This window comes from Capricornis sumatraensis, chromosome 14, assembly GCF_032405125.1.
Source record: "Capricornis sumatraensis isolate serow.1 chromosome 14, serow.2, whole genome shotgun sequence".
NCBI lineage: Eukaryota > Metazoa > Chordata > Mammalia > Artiodactyla > Bovidae > Capricornis > Capricornis sumatraensis.
Genome location: NC_091082.1, coordinates 67,975,209 through 67,990,717, shown reverse-complemented (window position 1 = coordinate 67,990,717; position 15,509 = coordinate 67,975,209). Strand labels below are relative to the sequence as shown.

The following is a 15,509-nucleotide window of genomic DNA, read 5'->3' as shown; positions in this document are numbered from 1 at the left end:
GTTAAAACTACAGGATTAACATAGCAGTGTGGAGAGTGTTGAATGAGAGGGAAAATAAGCCAAGGAAAGAATATCAACATTTACGAGGCAGGCAGAGGTGGGAGACTACATGAAAAGAAAGCAGTAGGAGAAAGATGGAATTTTTGTCTTGTAAAGAGAGATGACCAAAAAAGTGAATGGTTAACAGGATCAAATGCTACAGAGAAGTCAGGTTAAATACGGGATTGGAGACACCTGGATCTGACAATAAGATCACTGGGGGACTTTACATAGAGTTTTAAGAAAAGTGATTGTGCTAGGAAGGAGGGAAAGAATTCGTAAAGGAGGAGAAAAAATCAAAGGACATATTTTCTCAGATGGGAGAGAGATTGTGATTATAGATTGCTAATACACTGATAAAATGGAATCATTAGAGAGGAAGGCATTAAAGATACTAAAGAAAGACGACAATGCACATGAGATTAAGTACCCAAAGGAAGACATAACCTTGGATGGGAAGACTGAGACTAAATGGAGAAGGAGGGGTGTGGGCAGAAGCAGAGAAGTCTGAGGCGATGCCTCAGGAAGTGGCAGGGCAGCTCCCCTCTGTAATATGTTGTGCCTCGCTCAGTCGCGTCCCACTCTTTGTGACCCTCTGGACTATATAGTCTGTCAGGCTCCTCAGTCCATGGGATTTTCCAGGCAAGAATACTGGAGTGGGTTGCCATATCCTAGGAGGCAAAATCACCCTCCAAGAAAGTGAAAAGAGGTGCTTGGGTGAGGACTCTCTTCTTTAGAAGAGAGAAGACCTGCCAGTGCTCTTGGTCAGAACCCAAATTCTCACAGAGTAAATGAATGAGGATTCAAAACATTTTTTGGAAAGAGTCAAGGCGCTCTTATCTACTGAAATACAGGAAAAGCGTGAATGATGACCAGTGCTAACCCATGGCAAATACCTCTTCTCCAAGTAGCTGCTGTTTTTCTTCATCTGTCAGTAACTTAATTTTTCTGCCTTTGAGGCCAGAAAGGAGGTAAGAGGACGTGGTGATCCAATCATAACATTCTCTCTGAGAAGAGACAAAAGATAATCACTAAACAGAAAAAATCAGATTATACCAACTCATTTATTCACTTACTCCTACTGAGGAACCGCTAAGAGTAAGTCTTCTAAATATAACTCCATTCAATTAACTTTGTATCAGTTCAGTTCAAAGATTTGTCCAGAAGTGATTTTCTATTAATATAGACCTAAATCATATCATCTCTTATCAACAGGGTTTGGGATCTGGGTTGAAATGGGACAAGTAGTGAAGTGCTATAAAATTAGAGGCAGAAAGGCTGTTGGATTTACTAAGGTCTAATGACTTGTCTCAATAAATGTTATGCAACTGACCAGGGTCAATTACAATTATATGACAATAATAGCACTCTGTTCTATGCGTTGTACATTACTAACTCATTCAATCCTCATTATGAGACTATTACTAGCCTCATTTTTTAAGATGAGGAAACTGAGGAATAGAACAGTTAAATATCTCGCTCAAGGTCACATATATATTTACGCACTGTGCTTAGATTCTAATCCAGGCGGCCAGGGCTCCTAACGATTACAAAAATATTACTTCCTCTGACCCCAATAAAGTGATAAAGTTGAAGCACTTTTTTAGAAAAGGAGCTCATCTCTCATCTATCAAGATAACACGATTGGTCCACAGCAGGTCTTACTCCCACAAAGGGAACAGAAAAACTACCTTTACTAAGATCTCCTACCAGCTAAGCTTTGGATTCAGTGTTTAAAAGATGCGTTATTCCTTATTAGTGAAAAAAAGCAGAGGAAACTAGGAAGCATTATTTTCTCTGGGGAAGGGGATTTGGTCATTCACACCATCCAAAAAAAAAAAAATTGCACCATGTGGGGAAATAATTACCCACTTTAGGTCCTTAAAACGAACCATGCTGCTGCTGCTAAGTCGCTTCAGTTGTGTCTGAATCTGTGCGACCCCATAGATGGCAGCCCACCAGGCTCCTCTGTCCCTGGGATTCTCCAGGCAAGAATACTGGAGTGGGTTGCCATTTCCTTCTCCAGTGCATGAAAGTGAAAAGTGAAAGTGCAGTCACTCAGTTGTGTCCGACTCTTTGAGACCCCCATGGACTGCAGCCTACCAGGCTCCTCCATCCATGGGCTTTCCCAGGCAAGAGTACTGGAGTGGGGTGCCATTGCCTTCTCTGAAGCAAACCATAAAAAGTAGTAATATGTCTCATATTTTTCTCATGATTAAACTTTTATTGTGGAATTATTGTGGAAAATCAGAGCCAAAATTTTTTTTAAAAATCTAATCCAAACCCTTGCCTTATAAATAAGAAATAGAAGCCTCTTCAGATAAAAGTTTACCACAGCTCTGTTAACATCACTAAGTTTAAATTTTGCATTCAAAGAGTTAGGTCAATGTCTTACTGCATATCAGAAAGAGGATCAAACAAGGGAGATGAAAATATTGGGTTCTAGTCCTTAGTTCTTCTAATTGGTGTGGCTTCTTGAGTAAACTCTAAATAGTCTTCATCTATTAAAAACAGATGAAGCTGTTCGTTTATTCTAGATGACCCCTGTGTACTGGGGAGCTGGTAAAACATTTATTGGTGGGGGGGAATCCCTAATTTGTAGCATTTGTTGAATTCCAAAATATATACTCTCATAGGGAAATTCCAATGGTAGTCATCAATTTAGTATGTTATCACTGAAGGCAGAGTTGGGAAGAGGTCTGCTGAGTCAGCTCTTGTGAGGCAGCCTGAGTCTCCACCATACCACTGCCCCTAAAAATCCTTCCACCTGAAAAATCTGATGCATATTTTAACTTTATCATACCTAGAACAAAAACATTTGTCAATTGCCAGGGTCCAGCCCCGGTGGATCCAGGGAATTCGAAGCGGGGACGGCATTGGCGAGGAAAGACTTATTTATTTATTAATATAAGATTAGATTAGGAAGAAATAGTGTAGTAGGAAAATTAAGTGGAGAGAAGAGGCTGATTAACTTGGGTTACGTGGAAAACCAATGAAGTTCCAGACAAGGAGCTTGCACCGTCTACGTTAGGCCGCCGGCGCCCGTTTGAATATCGGAGAGTGCCCGGCCTTGGGCTCTCTCTCTTACAGATCTTAGACGCCTGGACAAGTAGGTAGACACAGTGAGCCTCTATATTCCAAGGGATCAGCCTGAAAAGGAGAGGGAGGGAGCAAGAGAAAGAATCGACACGGGGGAGGCCAGGCTTGTGCAAAAACCCCCTCTAACTTTATTATTTAACAGGTGTTTACATACCCTAAATTTTACATAATGGAAGATACAGAGTCACGCAGGGGCAGCAGTCCTGATTCCTTCCGTATATCTTTTTTGTATACAAAAGGTCTCAGGTGATTTACATTATCTTCTGGCCAGGAGGCTTGCTAACACTTTTTTGGCTCTTTCTTAACAAATGTTAATCTCGTTTCCCCCGAAGTGTTTTTCTTTAATCTGCATCTCCTTAAAGCATTAAAGTTACATCTCTATAGAACAAAGGTACAGTGGGTTATAACAAAGAAGGTACTTAACTCAAAGATCTAATGTTGCTAATGCCAGGCCTACTATTTTTTTTTCTATATACCAACTATATCTAGAAATAAAGGATATGAAAATTTGGCAGCAAGTATTGGCTCAACAAATGAAACTTTTAATCAGTCCTATTCTAATGATTTCGACTCCTCGGAAGCCCCTACGTTCCTAGGATGTTTTAAGCTTCCGGTGCCTCCTGCGGTCAGGAGGCCTCAAACAATCACATGCGCAGCTGTACGAGTCCTGCAGGCAGGCTAGAAAGCAGAGGGGTTTTTGGATTGAAACACCCTTTCAAATGCAGAAGACTAAAGCCCTGAACTGACTTTTTCCAGAGAATGTCAGAAGAGTGGAAAAGCAGGCAGATTCTTATTTTTTGGGGGGGTAGGGGGTGGAGGGTGGGGGGGTGGATGCTCAGGAAATTCCAGGGGGAAAACCTGAGGTCTGATTAGCCTTGCCATCAGAGCTCTGCCGCATGACCTTGTCACGGGTGGAATTCCTCACGCTGGCTCCCGGCAGTCAATTTTCAAAATAGTAATGACCTTTTAAAAGTTTTAGTTCTTCAGAGTTAGTTCACCATCCATGAGAAATCAACTATTTTCAGCTGAATTGCAGTCTATAAAGCACATCCTAGACATTTTCTTACAAACTTCTGAGACATTGAAAATACTACCATAGAACATATTTTTCCTTACTGGTGGGAAAAATACCACTACGAGTTTTTAAAAAAATATATTTACTTATTTGGCTGCACAGGGCCTTAGTTGTGGCATGTGGATCTTTCCACTGTAGCATGTGAAAAGTTCCCTGACCAGGGATCAAACTCAGGCCCCAGCATTAGGAGTGTGGAGTCTTAGTCACTGGACCATCAGGGAAGTCCCAATATGAATTTTTTATAAAAGTTTCATGGCTATCTATACAGTCAAGGAAGTTTTCCTAAAAAACCTTTAACATCACTTTTGATGAGCTAAACGGAGATAGCCCGGTTGCCAATCAATACACGTGGATCTCCTTCCATCAACACTCTGATTCTGATAATGTCTGATTCAGGGCTGTTAATAAATGCTTCTGATGTGAAGTGAAAAGACTAAAATTCATGTCTGGGGAGAAGGAGAAGGTCCTAAATGGTAAGCCTATTATAGAGGATCAAAAACAGAACAAAAGGCTACAGGAGATAGTTTTCTAAGTGGTAGGTCCACAGTGGTAATGTAGTTATTAAGAATCCATCATCTCCAGGTCCCCCCAAAAGGGTAACAAAGCTGAGATCTCTGAGTTTACCTGCTGGAACACTGCAAGAGGCAACTTTCCAGCACCACTCTTCAAACTCATACTCTTTTCAGAGGCCCACATCCTGAAACTGGCAGTAGTATCTTGGGCAACATAAAGGTTACTATAGCCCAAGGTGGATAGCAGGGTCTTGATAGATTACACAGCGCAAGACAAGAAAGAATGGCATCAGTTGCAGCCAGAAGTCAGTTTGAAGGGCACCAGCCAGAAGTCTTCTCATTTCTATCATGGTAGGTGTTTGGCATTGAAAGGATTGTTCCTTCCCACATGTTCTCAGAACTATCAGGTGCTGGTCAGTGTGTGTCTTTCACCAGTCTTGGCCTGCTGAAGTTTATTTCAGAAATCTTTCCAGGTAATCTGCTGATTGCTCAGATTATCAACAAACTCCAAGGCATCAGTGACTCTAAATCTAGACACCTGGCACATTATAGATGATCAACCTAACACAACTGAAAAAAGACATCTGGCTTATTCTAGGTTTTCAGCAGCTGCTTCAGCTGTAGTGGACCCAGTGGTTGTACTCTGACTGGATGCCAGGACTCTCTGACATAGTGTTCCTAAACAGCAAATGAAAACATAAGCAAGTCTCATTCCCAAGTGAAGCAGCTGATATGCACTGAGATCATCTTTTTTTCAGAAATAGGCATAGGGGTAAGAATCCCAAGAACTGAGTCCTCTTGGAAGATGGCAGCCCAGCTGGGTGAGGTCTGAATGAATATACCAGGATCAGATGGGAGGTAAATAGGGTCATTAGTTACTGCACTGCCTTGATGGTCTTGGGGAACTAGATCATCCCCAAGACTTCATGAAGAAGTCATTTCTCTAGGGGATTATTATGGTAGAGTGGAGTATGAACCACCAGTAAGAGTGATCAGACTCCAGAGGACGCTGACTTAAGAGGCCTCCCGATCCAGAAACCAGTCCAGCATCATGCAACTCTCACGTTTATCAGGAAGGAGCCCAAGAAGTATCAGATTGTGGAAAACCATCATTAAGGTCAAATATCAGTCCTTTGGGTTGGCAAGATGTTCTTCTTCAGGGGCTGGAATGTAGCTGGGGTGTGCTGCAAGCCACACAGCATCACAGTATGCCCACACTAGAGAAAGCTTCTCTGGAGAACCATCTTCTACTCTTCACCTTGTAGGATATGCATAAGGCCATATAAGTTCCAGAGTCTGATGTCATAAAGATTCACATACCACACAGGTTGTCCAGGAGATGAGAGGAAGACAGTAGTAGTCAGGATGGGGATGAATTTGAAATGAAGTTAACCCTAATGAGAGGGGAACTAACCATTAATTTAAAAATAAAATAAAGAGTACTGAGGTGGTTCCAGGGCAGGTGCATGGCTGTTGAGCCATAAACTAGCTTGACAGACCCATTGAAAGGCCTCAGCCTCAGGCTTAAAGAGGGGACAGATGCATTTGGGAGGAAAAAAGGCCCGAGCATAGGATCAATTAAAGTCTTACTTCTGGTGGAAGAGCAGATCCTCAGCCTTCTCTGATAACACCTTCCCAGTTTATTAATCTGAAATTGTTGGCAAAAAAAAATAGTAAATAAATGAGAAAGAGCTCAACAGAAGACTGAATATGCCTGGTGGAAAGGATAGATTTTCAGAGATGGTTAGGTCACGGACCTCCAGTCAGGGGCTGGGGTGAATTAGGCTGTGAATGATCCACTGCACAAAGCTCTTATGAAATCTCCTAAGATGGATTTTTTTGGGGCAGCACCATGCAGCTTGCAGGACCTTAGTTCTCGACCAGGGATCAAACCCGGGACCCTGCAGTGAAAGCACCAAGTTGCAACCACTGGACCACCAGAGAATGTCCTAAATGACTTTATGTAAGTCCCCAAGATCCCCTCACCATAACATCTCCCCCATATTGCTATTGCTTTAACATTTTTTTAAAGATTTTTTTTTATGTGTACCAATTTTAAAGTCTTTATTGAATTTATTACAATATGGCTTCTCTTGTTTATGCTCTGGTTTCTTGGCCTTGATGCATATGAGATCTTGAGCTCCCTGACCAGGGATGGAACCCACACCTCCTGCACTGAAAGGCAAAGTCTCAACCACTGGACTGCCAAGGAAGTCCCCTCTATAGCTTTAACTTTAATGAGGAGATATACCTCAAAGCACCCTGAATCTTCATTCTAAAATCATCCTTATCTGAAAATGTGGTCTCATCACATAACTCTATTCCATTTAAGTAAATGAGAAATAAGGTGTATAACAAAACAGGCTGATGAGTCCCTACTACCATCTATGGCAGATCCAGCCTACCAAAACCAGGATATTCACCATATCCGGGTGGGTAGCAGCAGGCCTGAGAAGATGTGAGCATACTTCCAGATGCACAGTATAAGGGCTATAAGATCCAAGAGACCATTCAGTTCAGAGGCACACAAATCTGCTGGAAACAATGCCTCTGAGGTCTTCCTGGAAACAAAACTAAAAGACATTTCAGTTCCCATATGAGAAGTAAAATTTACCTATAAAAACATATTTTAATACTAAAATATTCTTACTCTCCTGACATGTACCCTAGTTATTCATAGTGTTATTATTTTAAGTTTCTACTGAATGGAATTTCTATTTTAAAATTTGGATTTAGCATCGATATTTATGAAGTTTATTTCTCCTAAACTTCATTTGTAGTTTGACTTCATCTGACTTCCCTTGTAGCTCAATGTGTAAGAATCTGCAGTGCAGGAGACCCGGGTTCAATCCTGGGTTGGGAAGATCCCCTGGAGAAGGAAATGGCAACCCACTCCAGTATCCTTGGCCTGGAAAATCTCATGGACAGAGGAGCCTGGTGGGCTGCAGTCCATGGGGTTGCAAAGAGTCAGGCACAACTGAGTGACTAACACTAAAAAAAACTTTGCCAGCTATACAAAATAAACTGGGGAAAAGTTCAATCATTACCTATGCTCTTAAACTGTTTCTATGGCGTGGGGATTACCTTCTCCTTCAAAGTCTGAACATATCTATGGAGTCCAGGCAAAACTTTGAGGCTCTTTTTCAACAAATGTGTCAATTTCTTCTCTGAAAATTGACCAGTTTTATCCTTCTAAAATTAACATTACTGTATATTTTCCTAGAAATTTTCCATTTCTTAGAGATTTTTAAATTAATTCATAAGATATTGCACTTAAAATTTTGTTATAATCCATTTTTTTTAAAACTGTGAGATCTATTACACATACAGAATTTAATGAGAACAGTCATTTAAACATCAAACAGACCAAAGGAAAAAAAAACTGCCTGCATTCTATACACCAGTCCTGACACAGCATAATACAATATCCCTTCTACTGTTTATGGGCGGGTTTCAAAATTATAAGCTCAGCTATACTTTACGTGCATGTACTCAGTCGCTTCAGTAGTGACCAACTCTGTGCGACCCCATGGACTACAGCCCACCAGGCTCCTCTGTCCAGGGATTCTCCAGGCAAGAATACTGGAGTGGGTTGCCATGTCCTCCCCCGGGGGATCTTTCCCACCCAGGGATCAAACTACACTTCCTGCACTGCAGGCAGGCTCTTTACCCACTGAGTCACCATGCCTTATGAAACAAGAAAAGGAAGAGTAAATTAAATCCAAAATAAGTAGAAATAAGGAAATAATGAAGAGCAGTGTGGAAATTAGCGAAACAGAAAAATAGAGAAAAATTGGTAAAGGCAAAATCAAGTTTTTGAGATCAAAGAAATAGATAAATCTTTTTATAGACTGATGAGAACAAAAAGAGAAAAAACACAAATTTTCAATAACAGGGACAAGAGTGGACATCCTGTAATTATTAAAAGGATAGTGGGGACTAACGTGAGTAACTCTACATCAATAAATTAGACAACTTAGATGAAATTACAGATTCCTAACAAGACCAAAGCTAAGGAGCTCTCTCAAGAAGATATAATAGCCCTGTATGCAGTAAGGAAATTTCCTTAAACCCAGCAGAGAAACTGGCTAGCCTTATATCTGAATAGCTCTATCTTTGTAATTTAAAACTTTCTCACAAACCTAAATGACTTCACTGGTGAATTATATCAAACATTTAAGGAAGAAATAATATATAATTCTATACAAATTGCTCTATAAAATAGAAGAGTAAAACACTTCCCAACTCATTTTTTAAGAGGCTAAATATTACCCCTAATATCGAAACCAAAAATATTAGAAAACAAAGTAAACTACTAATATATAATCAGTATCTTCAAGAACATCAATGCAAAAATTCTACACAAAGCTTCAACCAATTGAATTTAGTAGTATATAAAAAGAGAGTACACCATGATCAAGTGGGGTTTATACCAGGAACGTAAGGTTCATTTAATATTCAATTCAAAAATCAATCAGGGACTTCCCTGCTGGCCCAGTGGGTAAGAATCTGCTTTCCAATGAAGGGAACATGAGTTTGATCTCTGGTCAGAGAACTAAGATCCCACATGCCCATGGGGCAGCTAAACCCATGCACCACAACCAGAGAACCCAAGCACTGCAATTACTGACCCTGTGTGTCCTAAAGCCTGTGCTCCACCAAAGAAGCCTGTGCACTGCAACTAGAGAAAGTCCATGCAACACAGTGAAGACCCAGCACAGTCATAAATAAATAAATAAATAAATAATAAAAAATCAATCAAACTATAACAAGGGTGTCTGTTCTCACCACTTTTACTCAGTCTGGTACTGGAGATTCTAGTTAGTGAAGAAGTCAAGGAAAAGAAATTGAAGGCATGTAAATTAGAAATAAATAAATAAAACTGTCCTTATCTGCAGATGATATAATTATGTACATAGAAAATTCTAAGGAATCTGAAAAAAAAAAAAAACTTCTTAGCAGGGATAAGTGAGTTCAGTAAGGTCACAAGATATGAAATAAATATATTTAAAAAAATCATGATACAATGCTCATTGTAGCCTAGACATGGACGCAACCTAAATGCCCATCAACCAAGGATTAAAGATGTGATACGTATATACACATGTAACAGAATAGTACGCAATCATAAAAAGAATGAATTACTGACATTTGCAGCAACATGGATGGACCTAGAGATTAGCATACTAAGTGAAGCCAGACAGAGAATGATAAATATATCACTCACATGTGGAATCTAATAAAAAAATTTTTTTAATCATTCTTTAAAAATGATACAAATGAACTTTTACAAAACAGAAAGTCTTACAGATATCAAAAACAAGCTTATGATTACCAAAGGGGAAAACATGGGGGGAAGGGATAAATCGACAGCTTGGGATGAACATACCCAAACTATTATATTCAAGATAGATAATGAACAAGGACATCCTATAGAGCACAGGGAACTCTACTCAATATTCTGTGATTACCTATAAGAAAAAATAATCTAAAAAGGAATGAATAGGGACTTCCTGGTGGTCCAGTGGATAAGAATCTGTCTGCCAATGCAGGGGACATGGGTTCAGTCCCTGATCTGGGAAGATCTCATGTGTCACGGAGCAACTGAGTCCATGGCACCACAACTACTGAATCCTGCATGCCTGGTATCTGAGCTCTGCAACAAGAGAAGCCACCACAATGAGAAGTCTGTGCACAACAAGGAAGAGTAGCTCTTGCTCTCCACGGCTAGAGAAAGCTTGTGTGTGCAGCAACACGGACCCAGCACAGCCAAAAATAAATAAATAAACACTAAAAAGAATGACTACATGTATATGTGTAACTGAACCACTTTGTTGTATACCTGAAACTAACACAACATTGTAAATCAACTATACACCAATAAAATCAAAATTTTTTAAAATCAGTGATAATCCTGTTACAAAAGAATAATGAGAAATTGAAATTACAGAATAATATAATTTGCAACAGTACCGAAATATAAAATACATAGGAATAAACCTTACAAAGACCTATATACTGAAAACTACAAAGCTTTCCTGAAAGAAATAAAGAACTTAAGTAAATGAAGAGATATACAATCTTCACAGGCCCAAAGACTCAATACTGTTAGGATGTCAGTTCTCCACAAATTAATCAATAGATAAAATGTAATCATAAGAAAAATCCCAACAGGTTTCTTTGGAAACATTGATAAGCTAATTCTAAAAACTTCACATATGGAAAGCAAAGGACCTAGAATAGCTTGGGAAATCTTGAAAAAGAACAAATTTGGAGGATTTACATTACTAATCTCAGAACATTATAAAACTACAGTAATCAAAACAGTTTGATAATGGTGACAATGTTGACACACAGATCAACAGAACACAGTAGAATATCCAGAATAATATCCATATATACGATCAACGTGCTGTGCTTAGTCGCTCAGTCGTGTCTGACTCTCTGGGACCCCACGGACTGTAGCCTGCCAGGCTCCCCTGTCCATGGGGATTCTCTGGGCAAGAACACTAGAGTGGGCTGCTGTGCCCTCCCTCCAGATTTTTAAGAAAGATGAAAAGGCTTCTGAATAGAGAAAGGGTAGTTTTTTCAACACATGGTGCTAAACAACTGGATATCCAAATGCCAAAAAAGTGAACTTCAACCCATATCTGACACCAGAAAAGAAAAAAATGGGTCACAAATCTGAACCCACAAAGCTTAAAACTATAAATCTTCAGATGTTACTATACAAAATTTTTCTTAGATAACAATACCAAAAGAAGACCCATAAAAGAAAAAAAATGATAGATTGAACTTCATCAGTTAAGAAGTTCCCCTTTTGGAAAGACATTGTTAAGAGAAGAAAAGGAAGTCACAGACTGAGAGAAAATATTTCTAAATCACACATCTGATAAAGGACATTTATCCAGAATATATAATGTACTTTCAAATTCAATGATAACAAAACAAACAAACCAATAATAAAAGGCCAAAGATTTGAGCAGATATTTTGCCTTTTTTCCTTGAACAGTTTATTAATTTTATTTCACTTGTAATGACTTAAAACATATCAAGTAACCAGTAACCAAACTATAAAACAACTGTATTTCTTTTTTTAGCATTTTTCCAGTTTTACTGATTTATAATTGATGTATAACACTGCATATGTTTAATATGTACAATATAATGATTTGATATATGTGTGTATTGCAAAATGATTATCACAACAAATTCAGTTAACATCCATTACCTCACATAGTTACATTTTTTTTTCTGTGATAACTTTTAAGATCTACCCTCTTAGCAACTTTGTACCGTTCACCAAAGGAGATGCAATGCCAAATAATCCCATGAAAAGATGTTCAACATCACTGATCAGGAAGGAAATGCAAGTTAAAACTACAACGGCATACCACGAGCCACTTACTGGAATGTCTAAAATTGAAATCACTGACCGAATCAAATTTTGGCAAGGGTCCGAAACAACTGGAACATTCATATACTGCTGGCAGGAACGTAGAAGACAGTTTCTCAAAAAGCTACAAACACAAGCCATATGACCTAGCCATCCCATTTCTAGATATTTATTTAAGACAAATGAAAGCAATGCATATGTACATGCATATCCATTGAAGCTTTTCTTGTAATAATAAAAAATGGAAATAATTTAAATGTTCATCAACAAAGAATGGTTGATAAATGGTGTATTTCCATTCAATGAGATACTGCTCAGCACTAAAAAGCAATTTTGATAAAAGCAGCAGTGTGAATCTAAAAATAATTCTGCTTCGTCAAAGAAGTCAGACAAAGAAATGTATATATTCTGTATGATTCAATTTATATAAACTCTAAAACTTGAAAACTAATCTTTGGTGTTAGAAAGTAGACCAGACGTTGCCTGGGATAGGACAAGGCTGAAGGAGAGAGTATAAAGGGGTACAAGGAAACTTTGAGTTTGCTGGATATGCTCCTTTCTCAATCATAGTGATTATTTTACAAGTGTATGTACATTTTAGAAATTACCAAATTGCACATTTAAATACGTGCAGTTTGTTGTAAAGCAATTATGCCTAAAAAGTCTACTTAAAACAAATAAAACATAAGTAAGGGGAATATAGAGTTATTACCTTCATCTTCTCCAGTTCATTAAGTTCCTTATCAGGATATTTTTCTAAGTGACTTGCTTTATTCACAGCCATAGCTACTACCAGCTCTTCGCAACAACTGAAAAACACACACACACACACACATACAGAGCATCACCTTTTTATTGCTGGTTTCTCTTATAAGTCCAAATACAGTGGAAGTTTACCGTAATAATTAAGCTACTGATTGACCACAGAATAATTTGCTTCTTGCTCAGTTTCTCAGTCCTATCCTCCCCGCCCCTCCATTCAAGTCACGTTCAACCATTGGTAACACTGAATGGAAATGAAGGCAAAACTGGCTAAATTGTAAAAGCGACTTCTCAAATCTGAAATCATCATAGTGACAGTAAGCTTCCTAGTTAATAAAGTACAGTTTAATAGACATCTTCTTTATTTGATGGGAATCTTCTAGGTTTTCAGATATAAGGCTTTTTTCCTCTTTTTAAAAAAATTTATTTGTCTGCACTGGGTCTTAGCTGTGGCATGTGGGATTTAGTTTCCTGACCAGGGATCAAACCCAAGCCTCTGGCAATGAGAGCTCAGAGTCTTAGCCACTGGACCACCAGGAAAGTTCCTCACTTTTTGCTTTTTTAAAATATGTTTTGGTTGGTGTTTAGTAAAACATATAAAAGTATACATTCAATTTTGCATGGAATTACATATGCAAATTATACTTACTCCCCCGACAGTAGGTGCAAAACTGCAATTTATTTATGCAGCTGGTTTGGTTAGTTGTTTTTTTTTGTTTTACTTCTCACTCCCACATACATATACACTTCCTATTCTGCTTATGCTAACACTGTTTTCAAAGGAATTCTAAAGTAATTAAGAAAACACCAAAATTTCATATTCCAACAGGACAGTGTTGAAGCTAGTTTAAAAACTGAACTAGTATTTCTTTCAGGGCTTTAAAACAATCCCTTATTGCTACTACTAACTGCCCTTCTCTCCTCTGCTTTTTTTTTTTTTCCAATTTTTATTGGAGTATAGTTGATTTACAGTGTTTTATCTCTGCTTTATGTCATATTTAATTTTCAACAGAAATAATACAATAACCAGATAGTTTCACCTGCTCAAATAGCTGGAATATTGGGACAACTTTTTTGCCAGGGCCATTGCATCTAGCTCTAACTTGGCAATTCCTACGTCATGTTTTTCAGCACTGTTCTCCAAACTTATGACAGTGTCTGGATCAGGAAAGTCAGGTATCATTAAAATCAGCAAATTTACCATCCACTGGATCATGGGTATATGCAATTCATCCATCTGTTAAAAACAAAAGATTATAATATAAATGACCCATTTATAAAATAAATCAAACAGCAAAAACCATATAAAGTTTAAAATAGAACTGTTTTCTAACAAATCAACTATCACATCAATCCAATCAATCCAGTTCAATTAATCCAATCCAATCAATTAAATCCTTAGATCAGAGTCAGGTCTTTGTGAGGCCCATAGGCTTTAGTAAGGAACTGATACAAATTAAATCAGTCAAACCAAACTAATCAATCTAATCAATCTAATCTACTCAATCCAACCCTTCAATCAAATCAAGCCCAGCATGGGATTTAGTAAGGACCAGAGTTAAGGACTTTCCTTGTGGCTCAGACGGTAAAGCGTCTGCCTACAGTGCAGAAGACCCGGGTTCGATCCCTGGGTCAGGAAGGTCCTCTGAAGAAGGAAATGGCAATCCACTCCAGTACTGTTGCCTGGAAAATCCCATGGACGGAGGAGCCTGGTAAGCTGCAGTCCATGGGGTCACTAGGAGTAAGCGACTTCACTTTCACTTTTCACTTTCATGCATTGGAGAAGGAAATGGCAATCCACTCCAGTGTTCTTGCCTGGAGAATCCCAGGGATGAGGGAGCCTGTTGGGCTGCCGTCTCTGGGGTCGCACAGTCGGACACCACTGAAGCGACTTAGCAGCAGCAGCAGCAGCAGGAAGAGTTGCCCTTCCCCTAATTCTGCTGCTGCTGCTGCAGTTCAGTTCAGTCGCTCAAGTCGTGTCCGACTCTTTGCGACCCCATGAACTGCAGCACACCAGGCCTCCCTGTCCATCACCAACTCCCGGAGTTCACTCAGACTCACGTCCATCGAGTCCGTGATGCCATCCAGCCGTCTCATCCTCTGTCGTCCCCTTCTCCTCCTGCCCCCAATCCCTCCCAGCATCAGAGTCTTTTCCAGCGAGTCAACTCTTCGCATGAGGTCGCCAAAGTACTAGAGTTTCAGCTTTAGCATTGTTTTAAAATCTTACAAATAAAGTGTTTCAATTGATTGACAATCTTTTGTTTAAAAAGAGAAATGCTGTAATGCTGTATTGTCTAATGTTTACAAAAACAACTGACTGACATTATGGCAGATGGAAAATTTTACTATAATGAATTTCTTCAATTTGAATTGCTTCTTTGCAAGCTATTATTTTAGCAATGACAGTCCTTAAAAAAAAAACAAAGTAAACTGAACTTAGAAGCAGACCTTCAGATGGCTTTGTCACTAAACCTTAACCTGTGCTTATAAAAAATTATGAAGCCTATTAGATCACATCAGTTTTTTAAAAATCATTACTAAAAATAATTTTAAAATATTATCCATCTCATCCCTTTTGACTAGTCATATATATTTTACAATGTAGAAAAAAAGTCAATAGAGTAAG

At 38.8% G+C, this 15,509-nt stretch overlaps 1 protein-coding gene across 1 annotated transcript in view; it reads right to left on the bottom strand.

Moving 5' to 3' along the window:
* Nucleotides 1-15,509, bottom strand: part of AXDND1 (axonemal dynein light chain domain containing 1) — a 72,906-nt gene that overhangs the window by 19,014 nt on the left and 38,383 nt on the right. Inside the window, exons 18-20 of the mRNA XM_068985783.1 lie at nucleotides 13,924-14,120; nucleotides 12,834-12,930; nucleotides 936-1,046 (exon numbers count right to left, since the gene is read on the bottom strand). Of these exons, the coding sequence (XP_068841884.1) occupies nucleotides 936-1,046; nucleotides 12,834-12,930; nucleotides 13,924-14,120 (405 nt within the window). The remainder of the gene's footprint in view (nucleotides 1-935; nucleotides 1,047-12,833; nucleotides 12,931-13,923; nucleotides 14,121-15,509) is intronic.